The sequence below is a fragment of the Malus domestica genome, chromosome 10 (assembly GCF_042453785.1).
Source record: "Malus domestica chromosome 10, GDT2T_hap1".
NCBI classification, from domain to species: Eukaryota; Viridiplantae; Streptophyta; class Magnoliopsida; order Rosales; family Rosaceae; genus Malus; species Malus domestica.
In genome coordinates this window covers 38,502,692-38,527,069 of record NC_091670.1, presented here as the reverse complement: position 1 = coordinate 38,527,069, position 24,378 = coordinate 38,502,692, and the positions used below count along the sequence as shown (strand labels likewise).

At 35.9% G+C, this 24,378-nt stretch overlaps 3 protein-coding genes and 2 long non-coding RNA genes across 5 annotated transcripts; 2 read left to right on the top strand and 3 right to left on the bottom strand.

Moving 5' to 3' along the window:
- Window positions 1-1,405: 1,405 nt before the first annotated feature.
- Window positions 1,406-1,952, bottom strand: LOC139188993 (uncharacterized). Its single transcript, XR_011572449.1, has 3 exons — window positions 1,839-1,952; window positions 1,636-1,707; window positions 1,406-1,502 (listed from the first exon to the last, which is right to left on the bottom strand). It is a non-coding gene; the product is annotated as an uncharacterized lncRNA (long non-coding RNA).
- A 26-nt stretch (window positions 1,953-1,978) lies between these two features.
- On the bottom strand, window positions 1,979-5,708 carry LOC103446301 (ras-related protein RIC2). Its single transcript, XM_008385385.4, has 2 exons — window positions 5,221-5,708; window positions 1,979-2,733 (listed from the first exon to the last, which is right to left on the bottom strand). The coding sequence occupies exons 1-2, from the start codon at window positions 5,439-5,441 to the stop codon at window positions 2,301-2,303; spliced, it is 654 nt and encodes a 217-aa protein (XP_008383607.1). The 5' UTR covers window positions 5,442-5,708; the 3' UTR covers window positions 1,979-2,300.
- Window positions 5,709-6,916: 1,208 nt separating this feature from the next.
- Window positions 6,917-7,861, top strand: LOC103446302 (uncharacterized). The gene is made up of 2 exons (XR_011572448.1): window positions 6,917-7,517; window positions 7,637-7,861. It is a non-coding gene; the product is annotated as an uncharacterized lncRNA (long non-coding RNA).
- Window positions 7,862-19,304: 11,443 nt separating this feature from the next.
- On the top strand, window positions 19,305-19,912 carry LOC139188973 (precursor of CEP14-like). Its single transcript, XM_070807146.1, has one exon. The coding sequence runs from the start codon at window positions 19,405-19,407 to the stop codon at window positions 19,693-19,695; it is 291 nt and encodes a 96-aa protein (XP_070663247.1). The 5' UTR covers window positions 19,305-19,404; the 3' UTR covers window positions 19,696-19,912.
- Window positions 19,913-21,752: 1,840 nt separating this feature from the next.
- LOC139188716 (uncharacterized) lies at window positions 21,753-22,298 on the bottom strand. Its single transcript, XM_070806401.1, has one exon. It carries the CDS (start codon window positions 22,296-22,298, stop codon window positions 21,753-21,755), a length of 546 nt encoding a protein of 181 aa, XP_070662502.1.
- Window positions 22,299-24,378: the final 2,080 nt, after the last annotated feature.

Here is a 24,378-nt window from a genome sequence, read left to right as displayed (position 1 = left end):
AGAGTCATTGCCCATGTCATGAAATGAAACCATCCTTGGGATAAGTTGGACCGGATCTACGTCTTCCTTATCCGTTAAGGCATTGCACAGAGAGAGAGAGAGAGAGAGAGAGAGAGAGAGAGAGAGAGAGAGAGAGAGATGCACAAATTAAGGCAAATGACAGCTTAGCCACGAAGATTCACCATTTTATTAAAACCCTAATAACCTGCAAAGCCTGCATGTTTTGTCTCTGTATATAACATGCTTAATACCTTCCGCTGGTATTGCTGGAATCGAAGTTTAAATATGTCACACTTGTAGCAGCGGTAAAGTTAGAAATATTTTTTATGGTACGGTCTAAAATATTATGATGATAAACTGTGTCGATCACATATGAATCACGAGTTTCATTTTCTTAGACTTACAAGGGTTTAAGAAAATCATGGCCACCACCGTTTTCTTTTAATCCATTAGTAAGGAGAAAGTACGCAAGAAAATTAAATGACCACTTACCGTTGAATTAAGATTGAACGATAAGTGACCATAACTTTCCTGTTGTCAGGGGCAGAGCCATGAAGGGACCATAATGGTCCCGGGCTTACTTGACATTTTTTCACATAGAAAAAACTAGAGTTATCCCTCTGATTTCCAATAATTGTGAATATGTGATGACAAAGAAGGTTTTGACTATTCCCATATTCGTAAAATTCAACATCATCGTCACCAAGCAAACAAACATCAAAATCGGACCAAAAATCTAAAGTAGCAAATTAAGTACTAGCTGAGATGATGACCAAACGATAGATGAGATGATGGCTTAGAGATATTCGTGAGCGTGTTTGCAGCATTGTTGCATTGTTTTTTTACATTTTTGAGAGGCCTCTCCGAACCCGAAATTCTGAATCGGTCATTGCTTGCTGCCTAAAGTCTAGAAGGATAACTCTGTATGAATCACATTCATTTTGATTTGCATGTGTGATCAAATATAGCAGTACCATAGTAGATACGAGTTGCTTAAGAGACAACTGCACATGCAAGTCAGAAAAACTTATCTATATCGAAGATTTCAAATCACTCATTACATGTGTTTTAACCATCTCACGTAATAATGCGTGATTGGCTTAAGACACTCGGTATTGTATCATCTTCTCGCGCTTTCACTGCGGGGTCCACACGGATCTAACGGCTTGCAGTTTCCTTAGCTTTCCTCAATGAATAATAGAACATGTTGTGCAATTTGTGCTGTTGTCGTAGGCTAATTTGTGGATAGCAGCCTAGGTTACTGGAACTCCGGCGTTGCCTGTGGACAAGGAAAGTGTTTGAAATTGTTTAATTCATATTGGCAATGATATCCTTTCCCCAATGATTACGGACAGATCAGATCGTTGAAAAAGGACGTCCAAACTAAACTTTTTAAATTTGGCAAGAAGGATATTCCAAAACGACATGCCTTATTGTTTGCATGCATGATGCACCACCTTCACCAACTGTTTTGTTTTCTAGGAATCGACCTGCACTACAGCCTGTCTCGAGAGGGAACTACAGCCAGTCAGTGGGGAATTTAGATTCGAAAATTGGTTTCAGTGTTTAAAGATCTAATTTTTTAGTAGAAACAGAGCGTGAAGCGCGCAAAAAAAATAAAATTTGTTTACTCACTGAGGCATTTTGTCTAACACCGTGGGTTTGTTGTCGTCACCCGAACTATGTTGCATATATTTCATTAGATGTCTGCAAATGCCAAAGCAATCTATTAAGTGCTATCGAGATAATTTACTCTCAGCGGAACCTTCTGAATGCTGGCAGAAATATGTCTAGCATATATTACAAAAACACTTGGTGGGCACAAGAAAAACTCATACCAAACTTTGAATGGTCCTCAGAAGACCTTAGCATGTGTATTTTTGAACTCTTCTGGACCACCTTGGTCCCAATGTACATTCATCACTGTGCACAGCCGCCATGAAACATAAGCGAATATAGGACAGATTAGAGAGAGAAGTTGAATAAACAATTTCAATTAATTAGTCTCAAGAATAACCTCGGAATACCGAAAAAATTCGGGTGAAAGTAAACCCCCCATTCAACACCTATGAAAAGTAAGAACATGTAATATCTTGTTACTAAACAAGCTCCTCTTGATCAGCTAAACATATCTGCCTTAGGGTAATTAATGATAATGACAATGGAAGTAAACACCGAACCCCGCCTTCCTATCTCCTAAAGCCGGCAGAATTTCCAAGATTTTTTTTTACACAACCCCGGTATAGGGAAAAACAGATGTGGCAAACACAAACCAGCTACATCCGGTGCAGATTCGGACTCTAGGTTGAGCAACACCCACCTTTCTTCACAGCTGAAACATCTTTACCAACATCGATTTTCTCCCCTTGAGGAACAGCTGAAGCAGCTCCTTCATTGCCAGACTCCATGGCCTTCCTGCTCACGACTCGAAAGATCTGAGTGAGGACTTCAGAAAATGCGTTATCCACGTTGGTCGCTTCGAGTGCAGAAGTTTCCATGAAGTAGAGAGACTCCCTCTCGGCAAAGGATTTTCCGTCCTCAGTTGAGACTGCCACAAGATGACGAAGATCTGATTTGTTACCAACAAGCATGACGACAATGTTGGGATCAGTGTGGTCTCTTAACTCCTTTAACCACCTTTCCACACTTTCAAAAGTTGAATTCCGAGTGACATCATACACAAGCAGTGCACCCACAGCCCCTCGATAGTAAGCACTTGTTATTGCCCGGTACCTACAAATACAAAAGGTAAACACATGCCTGATTGTGAAAGGAATTTAAAAGTAGAACTTTTAACATCAAGTCCCAAACTATAGCAATTTAACAATACTAAATAATTATTACAACAATAACAATATAATACTAACACAATTAGTAGTGATTATAACAATAACAATATGAAACCCCAACACAATTAGGACATCAAACTACCAATAGCATATTCAAAATCCCATGTACAGCATTACTAGAAAGAAACAAATTATAAATAAACTATCAAGAGAGCATGTTGAAGTTCCACATTACAGTACATGTAGTTGGTCCAGATCAAGTGTCAATATCATCACAAAAAAGAAATGCTCTCAAATTATACATCGAGTATTTGATAAGATTATGATATAACCATACATAACCCATCATTATAGAGCCAAAAATTCACCATTTTTCTATACACAAAGGTACCTTCAGTCTCAGTACACAGACAACAAATGTTGTTATTGACAGGGTGGGTTGAGGTGGGTGGCTTGGCGTATCTTAGTGTCAGATATGGACCTGAAGTCATATGGTGGCTTTGCAATATGTTTGAGAAGAAAATTTGTGCATGTCGAATAACATAGTGAGGAGAGTTGTTATCACACATCCTCCATGGTTTAAAAAGTTTAATTGAAGTTGGATATGGAGGGTAGGATGGACTATTTAGTCTACCCTTACTCCTGTGTCGACATCTAACATGGGATTCAAAGAAAATAGTTCAATCAATCTTTTATTTGGTGTTAATCAAAAATCTCAGTGTTGCTAAGAGGATGGCTTCGTTTTTACTGTTTTTTACAAGAGAAGGGTAGTCCAGGGACAACTATGTTGACATAACATGAAGCACTCAACATATACTTTAGAAGATTTGTTTTGGTAGACACCGCACCCCTCTCATTCTAGAAAACAAAATGGGATTTGAATTCCAGGCTAATCGACATGTCTCCCAACCCATACAACTTCGCCAAAACAATAAAGGGAAGTAGATAATCCTCATCAGCTGTTTCTTTGGTGCTCAAACTATTATCCATTATTAAATATGCACAAATTTGAATCTGAACTGTTAATAGAAGAGAAAGCATGCCAGTGGCACAATAAACAGTTATGCAGAATACCCTGTTCAAAGTGAAAAGGCATGTGAATCAAGTTGAAACACAGATGACAATAGTGAATTTGGATTTCCGAAGGTAGTACTTGTTTGAATGGTAATAAATTAGAAAGGCTTTACTTCTCCAAATGCAAAAAGTTGCTATCTTGCTCATAGAAAGTCATTAGAATATAAAGACACATTTTAAATCATAGGTAAATCACATGCATTTCATGCTCAATCATAGGTAAATCATTCAAGAAAGCATAATATTAAAACTTAACTTAATTACATTACCTAAATGTCACATTTAACTCACCAATTTCTATTGAAACCATGTCAAAGTTCAAACTCCGCACTTTGAAAAAAGCAGTTCAATTTCTCAATCTCAGTATGTACATGGATCAGCAATAAGAAATACAATTTCCTTGATAATTCTACAGTAGCGCAGATAAAACAATCATGTCCTACTAAGGTTAAACAATTTTCCCTTATTCTAACAAAAGACAGTAGCCTCATCCATAAGCTGTAAGAATACTCAGGGGGGAGACACCATATTGAATTTAAGGCCCAGATGAAAACTTGAAAGCGGATTTAATGAACGATCTCCACCAATATCTACCAACACAGTACCTGGAATCTCCAGAAAGTATTGACTTTGAAACTGATAAGGTTGGTTTGACTAGTACCACGTATTTTCAAGCCGAAACAGGCCATTAACAAAGCTTCACTAAGTAATGATATCTAACAAATAGAATTTCATCACTGTACAATCAGCAGCAACCCACTGAGATTAAGTACCTTTTTTTCAAATAGTAATGCCAATCAACTAATTAAGCATTCTATCTGATGGATTATTGACGTTACACATAGCAACAAGCAACCACGAATTTCCAATTACCCTTTTCACACCAACCGGAAAGCATAAATTACAGAGACCTATAAACACAGCCTGCACATTTCATTTCATTTCTATCTAATAAGTCATATATAAAAGTTAAATAAATTGCAGAAGAAAGGCAGAATATGCACAACAACAATACAATGTTAATGCAGAAATTTCATTTGCACAATGAGTCAATGATTGATCTGTTATAACTTGGATTGCTACGAAAACAAAAAGAAACCCAGAAAATTCTGAGCATATATTCTTTGACTAGACTCAAGCATTTTCAGATCTACTATAACAAACCCAATTAAACCACCAAATCCAGGCACCAACCAAATTGCACAAAAGCGTAAATTTTTCATCACCAAAACCCCAAGAAACCCAGACCCATTTCATATCTTATAATCATCAACCAAAAGCTTCAATCCCACACAGAAACTCCAGAAAATAAGAAAAACCCAGATCACAGAAAAGAGAAGCAAGAAAGCCAACCAACCTTTCTTGGCCGGCAGTGTCCCAAATCTGAGCCTTGATGACTTTGCCGTCGACATCCAAGCTGCGGGTGGCGAACTCGACGCCGATGGTGGACTTAGACTCGAGGCTGAACTCGTTCCTGGTGAACCTCGACAGCAAGTTGGACTTGCCAACGCCGGAGTCGCCGATCAGCACCACCTTGAAAAGGTAGTCGTAGTCGTCCTCAGCTCTGTACCCAGCCATTACTACTGTGACCCCAAAGAAAAAAGTTTGAAGTTTCTTTCGCTTCTAAGAAAAAGGTGGCGATCTTGTCCTTCGGATCTCTCCCGCTGATTTGCTTTCGCTCTCTGAGATCTTTGTTTTTTATGTTTGTTTCGGTGGATTTTGCTTCCTTTCCCTTCGATCTTTCGGCTTTTCAGAGGCGTGTCAGACCGGTGCAAGACTGCTGTCTTCAAAGGAATGTGGAACTTGAAATGACGTTTACGTCCTTGCTCGATTAATGCGGTTTACAGTTGAGAAGTCTAGCGTGAGGCTGTTTTTGATATTTTGAAATGCTTTGTTTTTTTTTAAATAAACGATAGTAATAATAATATAGTTCAAATTCGTTTTTAATGATAATTAAATCTAGTTTTGAGTCTTCTAATTTCTTCTGATCTTTGGGGCTAATTGGGCTTTCAAAAATGATTAGGAATAAGGTTATGAAAAGGTGGGGTCATTAAATCTTAATGAAAGATAATAATCTGGTGCAGCAAGAATGCAGGATGGAATGTAGCAGATTGGAGTGGAGTGAGATATTATGAATGTATTTATTTTATTTAAAATGGAAACCCTACTGGACAAGAGTTTTTTATTTTTTATTTTTTATTTTTATTTTTTATAATTTTCTAAACGTTTTTCTTTGTTGTTGGTTAAAATTCTAATTGGTAAACGTTATGATCCAATAAATGAAATTAATCTATTTTATAACGTTGTGATCTGAGCTCGATCTAAATATGAGAGAGAAATTTGAAATCAGATGCATAGTAAAAGCACATCGGTGTAACTAATGCACGGTAAAAATATACTAACCAGTATCATAATCTATATATGACCAAATTACATTCTTCTGTCTTTCAAAACCCTAAAAGTCAAGACAATGTGGTTAATATTGCACCAACAATACAATTTAGGATCTTTTCTCACCAACAAGACAAACCTTTCACACCAACCATGAATTATACAAGCGTTGAGAAATTAATTGGGCGTTCCATGAAGTAGACCCACAAATGATTTATGTGTGCCACCATGTCCATTTGCACGGATTCAAATTTAGGTTGATTGATGTGGTATTAATAGGCAGGTTTGAATATGCTCTACAATACCTAAGAATGTTTTTTATAGTAAAAAACACTTTTAACACTATTTGACTTAAAAGAGTTTAGGAGTAGCAGCGTTTCTTACGCAGCGTGACAATCAACGAAAAAATATGAGAAAGCTCAAAATTATTTGACTCGTAATCACACAGTTCTCTCTAAATAGTATATTATATATGGGTTCACATCGAAACTCCAAAACGAATCTGTAAATCATGAATACTTTGATTTTGACATCTGTCAAGCTATTGTTCGATCCACTCTACCCCCGTCATACGTTCTACAATAGCTTCCTACATAATTATTTCCAAACGAACCCTACATGTATAAGCACCTCTATAGAACCAATTTTTATAGACCTCGTTTAATATGTGACTCCTCTAGTCTAGCATCTCTCCAAAGTAAACCTTTTCAAAGTTCCAGACTCTTTAGCTTGAAAAACAAAGAGTGCGCTGCCAGATATTGAATAACATAAAAATCATGTATTATATATAGCAGCCACGACGTCCCCCTATGATTGCATACAGCCATACACGTCCTTATCACACCTCTGACCTCCCCCTTATACACATACATTAGTTTTGTCAAGTTTTGCCTTCCCTTATCTTTTCAGCTCCATTATTCTGGATTCCATTTCGTCCAAATGCCTTCTGGGACAGAGTCTGAGCTCTCTTCTCCTTCTTCTTCTTCTTATTCTTCACCTGGGTTGCCTGACACTTGTCCTCCTCCCACTTCTCCAACTGTGCAGTTGGTCCCAAAATCCACTTCTGATCGACTTCTTCAGAAGTTCTTTGATGCCGCGGAGTTCGACTTTGATTACGAGCAGAGTGGACTGTGGTCTCCTCCGGTCCGGCGGACCGTGTTCGTGAGCTCTCAAGGTAAAATATTCACTGAACAAGAAATGCTTGCCAGACTTTCAACCCTAACGGAAGCTCCTCCTGCAAGACACGATAAAGCTTGTTTTGGGGTGAGTTGCTTAAGCTTCTTGTTTCGTTTGTGTGATTGGCTTACCTCTGTGCTTTTTTATCGCGCTTATATTGTTTCACACTTGGTTTTATATGTATTTATTTGTCTGATTTTTTGTAGGGATGCTGGTGTTATTGAAGGATATTGTGAAGCCATCAGAACTCCATTTATGAGGATTGCAGGTCAAGAAACCAATTCAAATCAAACAAGAAAAAAGAAATAGCTAGAGAACCTCATTTTTACTTCTCTTTTATTTTATCATGTAAATGTTCCTATTTTTACAGCCGAAAAAAGGAAAAAAGTATTTAGAGAAAATAAATAATTTGGCATCGACCCTTTTTATTCTTTGCGTTTCTTTTTACTTTCTTTTTGGTCTTTAATTTCGTTTATAAAATTGGGAAGTTCTGTAATTTGCATATATATGCTTAGTTGTTCAATTGCAGCACTCAATTAGCCAGTGATTTCATATGCATAGATGTCATGAAAATGTTAATGTACCTAGGAATGGAAAACTATTGCTCATTTATTTGTATTCGGACTTGGAAGAGTGAAAGGTTGGATGGGGATTATCTCCCCTCCTTTTTTTCCTTTCCTCCCTCTCCTCCTTTCACAGTAATTTTTTTCTTCTCTCTCCATACAAGATGAAATCATGAGCCTTCAAACAGAAGGAAGGAAGGGGGAGGGAAAAAAAAGGGAGAGAATCCTTGTCCCTTCTAATTAGATGTTTAGAAACTATAATCTTTTGTAAACTTTTTTTTAGCAAATGATATTATCTATATTAACGGAAGATGGTGGGTTTAGCTTCACAATGGGCTAGCAACAATGTGGTTCAAATTTGCTTTTGACAAGAATCGAATCTAAGATCTTTTACTTACAAGTGAAGAGGAATACCACTAAATCGTAGTGTTAAATGGCCATAATCTTTAGCATTAAATATTTATCCTATCAATGTATTGTAATGTCCCTATTTAAAGGAATCCTTGTGTACCAACAAATCAGTCAATTGAGTGAATTGCTGTGATTAGTGAGGTCATGAAACATATCCCAAAATCACAGCTCATTCAGACAAACTTGTAGGGTCCTCAAATTGCAGTTTTTGCATTAAATAGCAAAGGGAATAACTTCCTCCAGATCATGTCAGCATGTATATCATGTGGTGATGCAGCGCCCAAGGCTTTATTTTCCATGTGGCAGCAATGCTTGACAGTCACAGACATCTAAATTTGCTGCAGAAGCTCTGCTTTATATAAGCTTTGAACTTTTCCAGTTGTACAAAGAGATGTCTACTTTTAACATGACAAGGTCAGGAAACTTAAAAGGGAAGACTGAAGAGCCTTCATCAAATCTTACATTGTACAGAGAAAGATTGCTTTTCAAACTATGCGGCCACCCCCGTTCATACCTGAGGTGAATAGCTTAACTATAAATTAGGACACGGTTGTGATAATATTACAAACTAATTAAATATTGCAATGTGTTTTAACTTTCTCATGTAGCAATGTTTGATTGGTTGAGATACTGTCACAATGCATTCAAGATTTCCAATTATAGGTAAGTTATTGTACACGAGGTCTCACTTTGGAAAAAAATTTAGATATGGCAGCCTAATTAACTGGATGTTGAGGTACACTCACAACGAAATAAGCCCCCACTATGCATAAGCATTACTTCCGATATACAAGGACCCACCCTTTGTGAGAGTGACTTGACCAGCTAACTGAATTACTGAATATTTTCAGCTCTCCTCGTTCTCCTCAATTTAGGATGGTCTAGAGAGTCGAGACATTAGGGTTTTAAGAGAGAATTAAAAAAGTATCCATTTTTCTAAATACTTATAATCTCATTGAATATCATTAGAAAACATTGTATAAGCTACTCATGTGTAGAAAGTAAACTGATGTTGAAAAAAAGGTTCAAACCTCCTGATATATAAGGAGATTTGGACCTCGTGATCAAAGGCTATAATTCCACAGTTACAGCAAATTTTGAAGTAAATTTTTCCCACAGAACCCTATAATCTTTGATTGCTTTGATGTTCCTAAAGAGTCGTCTGCCCTTCATCTGCTGCTATGAGTATTTACATACACATGCAATTAGAGAGACAAGTGGTGGCCTCAAATTAAATGGGAGCCGCAGCAGTCCCAAGGAAATGCTATATCGAAAACGAAAATTCTAGCGTGCATCTATGTATAATATATATGACGGAATTTAATAGCTGGATGTAATTTATTTTAATATCTACAGATCAAAATTGTTAGCATATCAAGCTCCATTTTTTTCACTTACAGAGTTAAGGTTGATAACAGAACGCATGCAGCAATACACCGGTACAGTTCTTGTTCCAAGATTTCCTTTCCTGTAATTCCATCTTCCAAAGTTTTAAACTAAACATCGTAGTCCTTCTCGGGAGGCGGGCTTTCGGGATCCATGTAAATGACTGGCTAAATGGTGCAACACTCTTAACCTGCAAAGGAGTTATAACTATGTCATAATCTGCATAAGTTGATGAATGGTAAAACAGTGTAGAAACAGCACTTTAAGGGGGAATGTCTTGCGGTTGCATACGGGCTTGATAGAAATTGGGTATTCATAGGATCGGAAACGGATGTCGTTAGACTATCGATCACAATATGGTGCGAAAGATATGAACAGAGAGTGAGTATGGAAATTGAATTGAATTTGACAGAAAGGGATTTGACAAATATATAGAGATGGAAGTAACCTTTTTGGAGAAGTTGTGTTATTCAGGAGAAGTTATAGTTGAAATACAACTGTTCATATCATTTACACCATATTGTGATCGATAGTCTAACCACATCCGTTTCCGATCATGTGAATACCCAATTTCTATCAAGCCCATATGCAACTACAATCATATGTATATTAGTACACCAATGTTATGGTATACCTTCACATATAATTACACATATTGTGAAAACCATGTTATCATAATCATATTCCAACAGGGCTTTCTAAAGCAACAACGCAAATTTGAACAACCTTCTCTTTTGAAATCAGCCATGTATACATAATGTAAATCATAACATTCAGAAGGGGAAGATGCCATCTACAATTATCTCCAAGAACCCAATTCCGGAAGTATTCTTTGAAGTACTATTACCCAGTGGCGGAGCCACATGGAGGCCAGATTAGGACCAGACTTATCCTGAAATTTTACTAATATATATATGTATTGTTTGCTAGTTTTACAATAACATAGTGCATTGGTAAGTGGATTTTGACAATTCCATTGGCCATGGGTTGGAAGTTCTTTGAAGTCAAGAACCATTTTTAAAAATTAAAAAAAAAACACTAAACCATATAATTAGTCTTTTGTTTTACCATATAAAAATTAATTCTTTTTTTGTTATGTTTATATAAAATAATGTCTATAAACCTTATGATTAGCCTTCTGTTTTACCATATAAAACTTGATTTCTTGTTTAACAATGCACCTTACCAATGCAAGTTGGAATAGACTTAATCAGTTGCACGTTATTCTCTAACCACAGTGAACCACACTGAGTCTGAGAAAAACATAAACCTTATTAGCAAACTATTGTTTGTGCCAGTCTGAAACCCTTTTGTCATGTAAAGCCAGCCCACTTCAAATCAATGACCCAGTCTCCAAGGCCCAGTTATCACACAGTTTAATGTGCATAACCATATATATTGTATTACAATTTTTTACTTCCCATGCATGCTTCCTTACTCATAAAAATCAAACCATATGTGGTCTCACTTTAAAAATAGTAATCAAATATCTACAAATCTGGAATGAGATAAATTAGATGTCTAATTCAAAAGTGATTAGTCGAAAATGAGCATTTTGATAAGCTCACTTTAAAGAGAGTTTCAAAGACTCAAACTGATGAAATTGCAATTCAGTTAAATTTCTATCAAAGACATACAAATTTTTCTAAAACATATTTAATTTTCTAAGAGAATCAATTTCCATGATTAAATGTACTTCAATGTAGCCTCGATTTTCAGCATGAACGAGTTTTTAATGCTATAATTCAAAACAAAACTACAAAAATTCCCATTTGTTATCTTGGTGGAGGACTCAGGAAGGATTGAAGAGTATCCATGGAGTGACTTTAGAGTGCGTCCAACTTCTTCCACCAACCACCAACTACGCGTAGGTGGGCATCGCCACTGTTGTAACCGCGGTTGGAGGTGAGATTAATGTACAAATATTTGAACTTATTTGTTTAGAATCAAATCTTTTGGATTTAGTTAATTATCTCTTTAGATTTTGCCGTAAATCTCATAGCTAGAAAATAATTTTGTTAGCAGTTGTTGCTGGTACGCGGTTGTGTGGGACTGCTGCAGAATGCAGATGCCATGGAATATTATTATAACATATTGGGGTAGCTATCAAGTTTGTTGTGTTATTATGCAACCATAACCACCTAATCAAATTGTTTATGTTTAATATAATACACAAATAATAATTCAAAGAGTAAAGAATCTAATAATTCCATCGCAATGTCCTATCTTTTGTTAGCAGCCTAAGGTCAATGATATGTGCGAGACGTGGACTACAGTCTTTTGCAATTTAGACTCTTATTAGTGTAACATTATTAACAAAGTTTGACTTAATTAGTTAAGACCTAGGAGGCTACATGACTAAACAGAATCGTGAAAATTCTTTAGCATTATATTTAGTAGACGTGTTAAGATCATAGAAGAGTAATAACTATGTTATTTCTTAATAATTTTTCTTTGTTTGACCTTTTAGCATTTGTCTATTATATTCTCCATCTATTTTTTTTTTTTTTTAATTGAAACGGTAGAGAATTTCATTGCTTTGAAGAACAAGTCAATACACGGAAGCAATGCAACAAAAGATTAAAACAATAGCTAAACTATTCAATACACTCTTTAAGAAGAAAACCAGTAATGAGGTCTGGCGGTTCCTCAAATCCTGAACAAAGAGAATCGCTGAAGAAGACAGTACAAGCTAAGCGTTGAACACGTTGCATTTGCATGGGTAATTGACCTCTTGCGTAATTCAGCCTCAAGTTGTGTTTTTTTTTTTTTTTGTATAGATCGAAAGTCAGAAAACAACTCTCAAATTATCCACCATTAGATGGATCATCAGTTTAATTAAAATATATTCATCCAAACTTCAACTCTCAAGAGAAGGATATTCAAGATGTTAATACATTTTCTTGTGACAAACCCTTGTGGGTCTTACTTCTTTTTGCTCCCAAATAATTTGTATATCATATCCCATGAACCATTTATTTGGTTTTGTAGGACCCTTTTCCTTTGTTAATTTTCATGGGTTTTAGTTTTATATATTTTTATTTAAACAGATTGAAAATATAAACATATGCCAAGTATCATCACCTAATTTCGACACATACACATGGAGCAATTATTTTTTATGGCATGCATGATTCTCAATAAACAAAAATTATAGCAAATTTGGGTTTCGCAAGTAAATATTATCATAATTTGGATTTAATAATAAATAATTACCTCTCCAAATAGGTTTAATACATGAATACTTTCGCTCATTACACATTCACAAGATTTAACAAGCAATCGATATCAAAGATGTAGTACTATTTGTAGTAGTACAATTCCACATCCATTCACAGTTCCTGGTACACAATAATATCAATTGCCTAAACCCTAATCTCAAAAATACGTATCGACATCGAATGGAAAAAAAACCCCATAAGAATATCATAAAATAAATTAAAATCAGAAACATAAGGAGGCCTCCCATGGCCAATTTGAGCATGCATGCCCATAACAGACAAAACCATGTCAATATTTTGACTTAATGCTAGCTACCATTACTATGCATAAAACAAATCCGCATAATACCGCGTATACACTCACTACGCAGAAAAACATAAGCCAAAAATGCAAGAGATGGAGAAGTCACAGAAGTATGGTGCTAAATTTCCAGCATTGTCGGCATTGAATGACGCAGCCGCCCAAGGAAGAAGAAATTAAGTGCATGTAGGGCACAATGTCAACAAAACAATCCTTAAATCATTCACCCATGTCAGCTGCTCAGGTATCTTCATTAGACAAGATTTATCTGCTTCGGCCAACAAAGTTTATTGTCTGACCATACATCATAAAGTTTCAGCACATGAAAAGAAAATAATATATGTGTGTGTACCCTTATTTTCACGTTTTTTTTTTTTTTTGTCAAAATCCTTATTTTTACATATTTAAATAAGCATTTTCTTCGTGACATTTATTAATTGATGGGAACACTTCTATGATTTGGTCTAGCTAGTAGAATGGTGTGACTCATAAGATATGAATGCCATTTAATAATATTCCATTTGCATTTGCTGAGATCAATTGAATTTCCTTCATAAAAGAAATTGAGAGAGAGCAAAAATTGCAAATACCATTTGACAAATGATATATGACAAATTGTTGTACTATTTCTCATGTTTGTCACGTTATAGATCCGTCAATATATGGTTGTTAGACTGGTTAACTTAACTTTTTCTTTACTTTTAAGTAGCAAATTGCTATCCAAAATGACTAAGGGACTTCAGAGTACAAAACGTACAACTAAACGTGCCACATCGAGTCATAGCTGTTAAAAGGGGACTTGTACATGTGGTTAGTCCAAGTTGTACTGGCTGTGAGAAAATTTTCATGCTCCAACCTGCAAATAAAGACTATTCACAAGTTAGGGTGTGAGTCATATCTTAGCAATAAAAATAAATTATACAACCAAGATATGATGGAAAATAAAATTAAATTACAATGATTACACTATATAACAAATCTTTCAGAATAAAAGCTTGAGTTTACTACATATAATTTATTGACTACGCAGTGGAAATAAAATAGTAGTATACAAAATTAATTCATAACAAAAGTACCAACTAAATTGAAATGAGTAGCTCTTGCAAATACATAAAATGTATGCAATGAGATACATGAATGTACTCACTGCCTTCTAATCCCGTCAACACATACCTAAGACACCCAAGCCTGCAAGTCTCATACCATGTTTATACCACTTGGCTCCGAATACCTTAGAATATGAGTTAACTCCCGTTCATCCCTTAACCCCAATTTTTGTAATTAAAGTCTCAGTTTCCACTTTATTAAACAGACACTTTCCCCGACGCCCAATTGTATATTCAAGCCATTCCCCCGACGATTGACATAAAACAAGATTTCATTATTTTTATAATCAACCAATTTGTATACTTAAGCCCTGCACCCTACACCTAACATACACAAGGTTCATTATTTTATATTAAAGGCAAACTTCAACCCTTGAATATCCTCACAACTCAAACACTTTACACAAGTGAGCACTGGACACAACACAACTCTTTTTCTTACTTTGCAATGCATATGTATATGTCATGTGCACATAGATATCAATACTCACATTTTATCTAATAAGCTTGCAAGCTTCAACATAAATCAAATTGATTAGTGACAAGAGTAGTATAATCATAATATTAATAACAAAATAATAATCTTTAATATAAATGATAAGCAATATGTTACCATTTCCTCATTTAATTTGTCGATCCTCCTTTTCCATTATGTTTCTATTTAATAACTCAGTGTTTAAATGGTTTGCTCAACTCAAATCTATTGCAATTACACAAAGGAACACGAAGATTTAAGTGGTTCACCAATTCGGCTACGTCCACTAGAGGTGGATATAGATTTTTATTTCACTATGTATGAAAGATTTACAAAATACAATGGAAATGGCTTCAAGCCTTGACATAATATGAAAGAAATGGATAGTGAAGGAGGGATTGGTCTAAGAAAGAAGACATTCTTCTTGCTCATGTGGTGGTGTTTCTATTCCTCCCTTTTTTTCCTTCGTTCTTCTCCATTTATAGAGAGTAAATCTGATCGAAGAAGCTGTACTACTGGATGTTAAAGATCTTCACTTACGTCTACTTTGCATTTCAAATCCACATGTGGTTATCTCATTGGAGAATTTGGAATGATAGATTGAAGCATTGAAGAGAAAATATAGACAAATAATTGAAATACAAATCTATGGCCCTATATAGACTCACACCTCTCCAATGTTCAGGGATGAATAATCACACTACATTAACTCAACTTGCCACCTCACCATTTGTTAAAAATATCACACCAATTCTAGTTAGATAATCCCCAATTCAAGCTCTCAGCTCTTTGTTCCTGATTGTGCTTCAAATTAAAGATCAATGAAGCTAGCAATGGTGATTTTCCATCAACAAGTCAAGAGATTAAGTTTAAGGCCTAACAAAATAATATTATACGTATATATAACCTTTTTTTTATTTTTAAATACGGGTTATTACAAAAATAACCTTAAAAAATGAAAACTGATCTTTGAGCTGTATATATTTGACAATTGAAGAAAAAACTAACATATATTTTGAACGGTATATTGTTTATTGCCAAATGCAACCCTTTAAATTAAATTAAACGCGTGGTATTACTATTTTCAATGATCTTATGATCTACTATCTGGTAATTTTATTCCTGGAGTCTCTTTTTCCTGTGTGCACACGTCAGTTTGGTCTATCTTCCCAGAGCATCGAAAACTCTCAGTCAATATTTTGCACCCTTCATTTTCAGCATGCATGCATATGGCCAAAATATTCAAGAATAATAATGCATATTCTCTGCAGCTATGCTTTCAGGAATTATCATCTACGTGCGGAAAGTTGTCCCTTCGTCGAAATATGATTGTCTTATTAGAGAGGTTCAGACCTTAATTAATAGAAGAAATTAGTTGCTTTTCAAAAATAAGAGTAACAAGCTCAATAAAATTATAAACTTATGTTGTAATGTGATTTACGAGTGTGAGATTTTTGAATTTTCAGAAATTATCTACATGCGGAAAGTTGTCTCTTCTTTAAAATATGATCATCTTGAATTCTTATTAATTAAAGAGGTTTAGACCTTAATTAATTAATCGAAGAAATTTGTTGCTTTTTAAAAATAAGAGTAAAAAGCTCAATAAAATTACTTGCGTCGTAATGTGATTTACGAGTGTGAGACCTTTGAATTAAAAAGATGGTTCCCGTTTTTCTTCTCTAAGATATCGTTCAATCAAAGTTCCACGTAAAAAAGAAAAAACTCGTCACTTTTATATTTTTGTTGCGTTATGATCAGGGACCACATGGATCTTGCTCTTGAGCTTCACGGCTGTGACTTTGCCCACCAATCCCCGATCTCCCACCTCCCCAAGTCCCAAAGCTTCAGCCCTCAGAAAACAAATGGCTTGGCTGCGCTTTGCAGGTCAAGCCGGGAGAATGCCATGTCCCATGCTTTTCACAACCTTCACTTTTATATTTTTCTTTCTGTTAATACCTAAATAAACAAATCGTATAGATTTTGGTTAAGTAGATTGTTTTCACACCTCAGCTAAAAGTGTAACTCTCCTCATGTAGGAACTTCCTTGCAATGCCTTTAAATTAGAGGCATGTTATTGTGCACCTAAGAAGGAGGTGTTGTGTCAACAACAAGGATTGGCCTTCACTATGACAGTTACGGTTGTTGTTTTTTTTCAAAGGAAAAAGCTTTAAATTTCAAGGAAATGAAAAAAAGATGTTTTGGGAATATATATTAGGCTCTATTGAAAAAGTTTAGCCTTTAATTAAAAGGTAAATCTCCAAAATGGTCCCTGAGATTTGCATAACTCATCACTTTGGTCCATGAGATTCCAAATCGATAAAAGATGTCCTTGAGATTGTCCACCATCCATCATTTTGGTCATTCCGTTAAAAACTTCGTTAAGTGTCCCGAAGCTCTTGGCCGGAAATTTGGGTAATTTTCAAAGCTTCGTAACTCAATCGTTTCTTAACCAAATTCGACCCATAATATATCAAAATGAAGATAGGAAAGTGTAGAATAAAATTATACCTATTTCGAATCCCAATGGTTGCCGGAGATTGCCGGAAAATAGTTTCAAAGTTGATTGGTCAAAGTGAAAATTTGAAAACTCGCCGGAAACTGGGTAAACTTTAAACGTTCATAAATTCTTCAATACTAAATGAAATCAAGTGATTCAAAAACTAAAATCATACTTCTCGATGAGACAAAGAGAATGATACCTTTTTTTATGGCTAACTTGCGGTGGTTTGGCCGGAAAACGGCTCGAAAGTGGCTATCTTGGTCTCGAGTTAGTCACTTTCGAGCTGTTTTCCGGCCTAACCAAGACGATTTAGCCGTCGAAAAATGTTCCATTCTCTTTGTCTTGTTGAGAAGTATGATTTTCGTTTTTGAATCACTGATTTCGTTGAGTATTGAAGAAGTTACGAACATTTAAAGTTTACCCAGTTTCCGGCGAGTTTTCAAGTTTTCACTCGGACCAGTCAACTTTGAGGCTATTTTCTGGCCATCTCCGGCAACCATTAGGCTTTGAAATAGGTATAATCTTATTCTACACTTTCCTATTTTCATTTTGATATATTATGGGTCAAATTTGGTTAAGAAATAATTGAGTTACGAAGCTTTGAAAATTGCCCAAACTTCCGGTCAAGAGCTCCAGGACACTTAACGGAGTTTTTAACGGAATGACCAAAATGATGGATGGTGGACAATCTCAGGGACCACTTTTATCGATTTGGAATCTCAGGGACCAAAGTAATGAGTTATGCAAATCTCAGAGACCATTTTGGCTATTTATCCTTAATTAAATTTGGGTTGAGTTATGAAGAGCAAATGAATTTAGGTGTGAAAGAAAGTTGCCTTTAAGTGTTAAGCACAAGAGCAGATTATTATAAGACCAACATAAAAGAATGAGTTAATTATCCTTGCAACTTGAACGCCTTAATTCACTTTTAATTGAATTCATCACGAGCATAATCAAAAGATTATGTAAGTACTTATGAACTTAAATCTACTATTATTTACAAACGTGTGTGTATATATATTGCTTTTTTTTTTAAATAAGAAACTTGTTATCGAAGAGCATTTATTTGATACTTTAATAGTTTAATTTCTATATATACTTTTCAAATCTTTACATATTCTACCTCTATTTATTAACAAGTGACTTTCACATGCATTTTTATGCAATTTTGTCTTTTATCTTAGTTCGTTAATTTTTAGTTTATTTAATTTAAAAATTAAATTAAAAAATGTACAAAACAAAAAAGATGAAAATGCGAAAATCAGATATCTCGAAAAAATTACACTATAAATATAAGATAAATTTAAAGGGAGCCCGGAGTGACAGCTGATTATAATTGAGCCAAGCCGAGGTGCATTAAATGGGAGGAAAGGTGTTGGTATTTGACGGTGCATGTGTTTTCATGAAGTGCAAATTACGAAGAAAAGGAAGAAAATATGGCCGGCGGCTTAGCTCACACCCACCAAACCAAGCCTCCAATTCCTCCACGCGGCCTCCTCTCACACTCTCTGTAATGTCCCACGGAAAGGGATCCATCCCTTCCTTCTAATCCATTAAATCAGAAGATTAGTGCTATTGAAAATTTATTCAACGGTCGAAGTTATTATAATTTTTAAAGTGGGCTTCTGTTTGTAACCGTTGGATTAAATTTCAACAATACAAATCCTCTAATTTGGTAAATTAGGAAGAAGGGTTCCTTTCCATCTCCCACATTGTATGAAATGACATATTGCCAGAATTTCCTCTGACTAACCTGACTCTCTCTTCCAACTTGATCTTGACTTGGCCACCTCCTTGTGGACCGTGATCCCCAAGCTTCTCTCTCTCTCTCTCGCCGCCACGCGGTACACGAACTTTCTTGCTTACCCTACTACTACTATATATACACGGCCTAACCTAAACCAAGCCCCCCCATCAGCATTTCCTTAACCTACACAAAACCCACAAAACCCACAATCCCAAATCTCTCTCTCTCTCTCTCTCTCTCTCTCTCTCTCCATTCTTCACTGCTATGCCTCGTCTGAGCGCTTTCGCACTCATTTTCTTAGTGGTAATGGCCTCATTTGTGTCAATTCTAGAAAGCAGAAAGCTCTCGGATGTAAAGAAGGACGATGCCGAGTACAAGAAGAAAGAGGCTTCTCTGTTTCTAAGTGCCCTTCCGAAGGGCAACGTGCCTGCTTCTACCCCAAGCAAGAAGGGTCACGCCGTCGTCATCAACGAAAAGCTCATCGCACGCCATCTTAGCGTTGAACCAAATCGGATTCTGGCGCAGTCTGTTCCCAGCCCCGGCGTCGGCCATTGATTAGTATCAGTTATATATTCGCAATAACTATTCGTATTTTTTTCATTGGCTGTTAGATCTCTATAGTCACTACAGTTTTGGATTTTTTTTAATTTTTTATTTTTATAGTGGAGTAGTTATTTAAAGAGTTGAAGAGAAATGTATAGACAGTAATTTGTTGGGATTCATTTTCATAATCTGCATCCCTTTAGATATTATAAAGACGGTGCTTTTACAAGACCTTATTGTACCATTGTTCAAATTCTTTATTATATTTGGGTTACCCTTTTTTCTTTTTGTTTAATATTATATCCTGTCAACGTTGAAAAATAGGGAAAGGGATCCTTTCCAATCTTTTTCATTAATTCGGACTCTTGAAATTTGATCAAACGATTAAAGTTATTATAACGTTTAAATGAGACCCCTGTTTTTAGCCGTTAGATTAAATTTTAATGGTCCGAATTAGTAGATTTTGTGGATTTAGTGGAAGGAATCCGAAAATGATCCTTGTCCAAAAAATAGTTATGCGAATTTTAAAGAGAAAATAGAAGAATGATATAAAAGTAAAAGGTAAGAGAGGAACAAGGATTATTGTCCATTCTTGGGTGAGGACTGAGCATTTCAGAACCTTCGCTTGCATTTGGTTAAATTTGGCATCTCCTAATTAAGAGCTCTCCAAATTCCTGATGATTCCATAAGCTATAATTCTTTTTTCTTAAGTGGTTCATAGAGCTTCTAACGTCAATTGTTCATTTAAGTAGCAAAAAGTGCTGAGCATTTGGAACATTTTGGCCTTTGTTAAAGTTCTACAAATAGATCATCACCCAAAAAGCAAAGTTCCTAAAAGAGAGATTTTCTTTTATATTAATTGGGTGGGAATGTCACTCAGTACTACGACTACGATCTGATGATATTTCCGTTCACTTATAAGTTAGAGGTTTTAGGTTTGAATCTTGTGAATGACAAATTCGATATCAAATTAGGTTGACCACTGTATGGCTTTGCCGAACTCTTCATCTCCTTAGTGTAAGAATATCAATGAATTAAAATAAAATATTTTCATTTAGTGTTGGACAGAACATAAACAAATAGAATAACAATGTTGAAGAGTATAGTGTATAAAATGGTAATGCCATTTGAGTCTGGGTAACTGTTATTAGCATTCCACAAATTTCATTCTACACTTCACACAAATGTTTTTTTCTTTCTAATTATATAAAATTTAGAGTAAAAAATTAGATTTTTGGAATGTCAATAACAATTTTCTGAGTCTAAAAGTTGTGAAAGATAAGTGCCAGAAAACGCAAAAGCATGTTTTTGGGACTTGTTTTTCGAGCAAGACCCTCATATGCCGACCACTTGTGTACTTTGTCGAACTACTGCGTCGCATGATTAGTTGAACAAATTACTCTTATAATCTTACAAACACGAAATCATATTGATTGGAGCGGTGACATCTGTATGGTGCCAATCAAAAGTTTTTTTACTTGCACTGTAAATGTCACGAATGACGTTGATCATCGTTTGAATTGTAATTAAAACGATGATATCATTCACTCATTTACATTAAGGCTATCTCCAATCAAATGGTTCATAGGGCCAGAGGGCCGAAAGTAGCCCTAAAACCGTCTCCAACCGAGGGCCAGGCCAAATGGCTCGTGGGCCTCACTGGACAAAAAAGGGCCAACCGGCCGGCCCAGATGAGCCAGCCAACCGTCCCCAGGCGGGGCTGGAATTCAAATGCAACGGTCAGCTAGCCGTTATTATTTATTTTTTATTTTTTACACAAAATTTGTTGAAAATTTTTTATAACTTTTTTTTTCCCTATACCTTCCTAAACCATTAAACATTACATAACATTAAGTAACATGAAACAACATTAAACAATACTAAACAATATTAAATAACATTAAATAACATTAAACAACATAAAAAAACATTTAACAACATAAAACTTAAACAACATTTTTAAAAACAGTTAACAACATAAAACTTAAACGCCTACTCCATGTTATTTTTGGCCCAAAGATGTGCAACAAGATCCTGTTGTAGGTACTTGTTTGTGGCATGGGAACATATCATTCTATAGCAAGAGTATCAAGGCATGTAGACTCAGACATACCATGGGTTTCATCCATCGAATCAGCTGGGGAGCTATAGGTCATCCTTCGGAGTGCAACAGTAACCTTCTGATGAGCTAAGAAACTAGGGCAGCCTACTATGTCCCGCTTTTGTGGAAAGTATATATTGACCTGCTGAACATCACAAAGTAAACGCTTGAAGACATGACGTCTCATCCGGAAGCGACGTCTAAAATCCTCATCTGTGTATACCAAGTTGGGGTTGAAGTAGTTGCTCATCAGATTGACATGCATCATCGATCTGTTTCGTGGTTTGTAAGAGCAACCAGCAACAGAGCCACCCCATTGAGGTTGTTCCTGAGTTGGTTGACACACCATGGCCATAGCCATGGTTGCTACTCTGTTTTGTGTGTTGCGCCATGCTTCATCTTCTTCATCAGACTCATCATCTTCTTGTCTCATCTGCGCCCATTTTTCTTCCAATTTGGAATTGGATGAGGACCCCCAGTTGGAATCTGAAAAGGATCCAAAGTTGGAATTCATTGCAAACTTGAATTGAAAGAGATTGAATTGAAATAGATTGAATTCAAAGGTGTGTGAATTATAACCCAATATCCACCCTATTTATAGCAAAAAAAAATTCAAATCCAACGGCTAGCTGACGTCACTTAGCCGTTGGATTTGAATTTAAGTTGTAATTTTTAAATAATAAATTATGTTTGGCTCTCGGCTGGAGATGGTTTTTTGTGACAGGGCTAAAACGAGCCCTATGGCCCTTTGGCCCTCGGTTGGAGATGGTAAGAAATATGACCATGCATTGTTCATTAAAATATTAATTTCTTGGTGGGACAGATGACTAAAACGAGCCATCTGGCTAGCCTTCAGTTGGAGATGGCCTAAGTAAAGAATAAGGGCGTGAACTCGAAAGACAATGTGTTTAAAAGAAAAGCTATAAACTCAAGACAATTCATCGCTTGCAGTTCCTTTCTCAAATTTAATTTGGAATATGCTAGTATTTATGAAGTTTTGTCTAGGAGTTCATGTGTCTTTTCTATTCTAGTGCGTCAAAAAATTCCAAAGCGGAGACATGTTCCTAAAATTAACATATCAATCACGCCCATAAGGAAGATATAATTACTGTTTAAGAGTGCCACTTGCAAAGAAACACATCCATCAGTTGAATGAGACATAAGTAGAAATACATATATGGTGCGTGGATATTATTCTAACCACCAGGATTGACCATGTAGCTAGGATCAGAGAAGCATGCACAGTATTAATTAGAGTCTACAACTTTCTTATTTTCTCCAAGAATATAATATCTATCAACTTTCAAAGTCATGGCCTGTTAAATTCTAAGATCAAGCAGGTTTCACTCATAAGTCTTTTCACATATCCGGCTTTCTTGGAAAGTGACCGAAGTGAAAAGGAAAAAAAGGGAACTTTGAAGAATCAAAATTCACAATTTGGCAGACTAATTTGTTGTCATGTATATGAAAGACTAGTCACTTATACACGAAGTAATTCAAAAAGGAAAAAAAGAAAGATGAAATATTTTAACTTTCAATTTTTGTTTGTTTTGTTTTTGCATTTTATATAAGTGATATTGAAGGAGGAGACTCAAACTTAAGACTTCAGCCTTCAGGTGCATCGATAAATAATCTTAATTAACCACTTAAACTACACTCCTCTTGTTCAATTTCAATATAATTTTCTTTTTACACAAGCAATATTGAGGAAACATAAATCAAACTTAAAACTTGGGTGCATAAATAAATCTTCTCGAGTACTTGAGTTGCACACCCTCGCTTAATTTCAATTTGACTAGACAACGTCGTAAAAAATGACTAAACCAAGGCTCAAGAACATCGAACCAACTCAAGGGATCCACACAACCGTGCGCTCGTTCATTAATTTAGACCTGATCATAGCCATAGGACCAAAATGCCTCCACTTGGTTTGTGATTTTTGGCATTCAGATTAATTATGTTTCCATATCAATAATGCAGAAGTGCAGCTCAAGTTAAATCAATCACTGAAATATATAAGAGAAAACAAAAACTAAAGAAGAGTGTGGGTGCAAGCAAGTCTGGCTCCCATATTTGTCATGAAACAATTCACCAGCTGGCGGCCATTGACTAACCAGTGTCGACCTACATTGGGTAGCGCTACCTCTAGATATGTTGGCGGCTTGACTTTTAGTTTTGAGTGGAACTAACGTGTCGTGTAAGCGAAACTATTAAACAAAAGTAGGCATGTCGCACTTGTTAATAACAAATCATGGACTATTTAATAACAAATGCCTTGAAGAATTAGGTGCCTTGTTGCTCCTATGGCTTGGACCCGAAGTGGGATAGGACGCTTAGAAAGAACCACATGATGAAAAACAGCCACTAGCTAGCCTCTCCTTCAAATCTAACAGCACCAGCCGAGGCACAGCTGCAGGCGTCTCCGAAGCGCCTTGGCTTTTATAATCCGGTACATTTGGTGTCGGGTAGGTTCGAATTCCAGATGCTATGGGTGCCAAAACTAAGAGAACTATTAATATGATGTTTAAGAAGAAAGAAAAGGGTTTCCGACCGACGGAGTGCATGATAGCCAGCATCTAGGGTTTTGGTAGTGA

What these genes read in the sequence shown, in the direction of transcription:
- LOC103446301 (XM_008385385.4), bottom strand. Translation starts at nt 5,441, where the DNA reads ATGGCTGGGTACAGAGCTGAGGACGACTACGACTACCTTTTCAAGGTG. An exon ending in GACACTGCCGGCCAAGAAAG is followed by an intron (nt 2,734 to 5,220) that starts GTTGGTTGGCTT and finishes TTGTATTTGTAG; the next exon opens with GTACCGGGCAATAACAAGTG.
- LOC139188973 (XM_070807146.1), top strand. Translation starts at nt 19,405, where the DNA reads ATGCCTCGTCTGAGCGCTTTCGCACTCATTTTCTTAGTGGTAATGGCC.
- LOC139188716 (XM_070806401.1), bottom strand. Translation starts at nt 22,298, where the DNA reads ATGAATTCCAACTTTGGATCCTTTTCAGATTCCAACTGGGGGTCCTCA.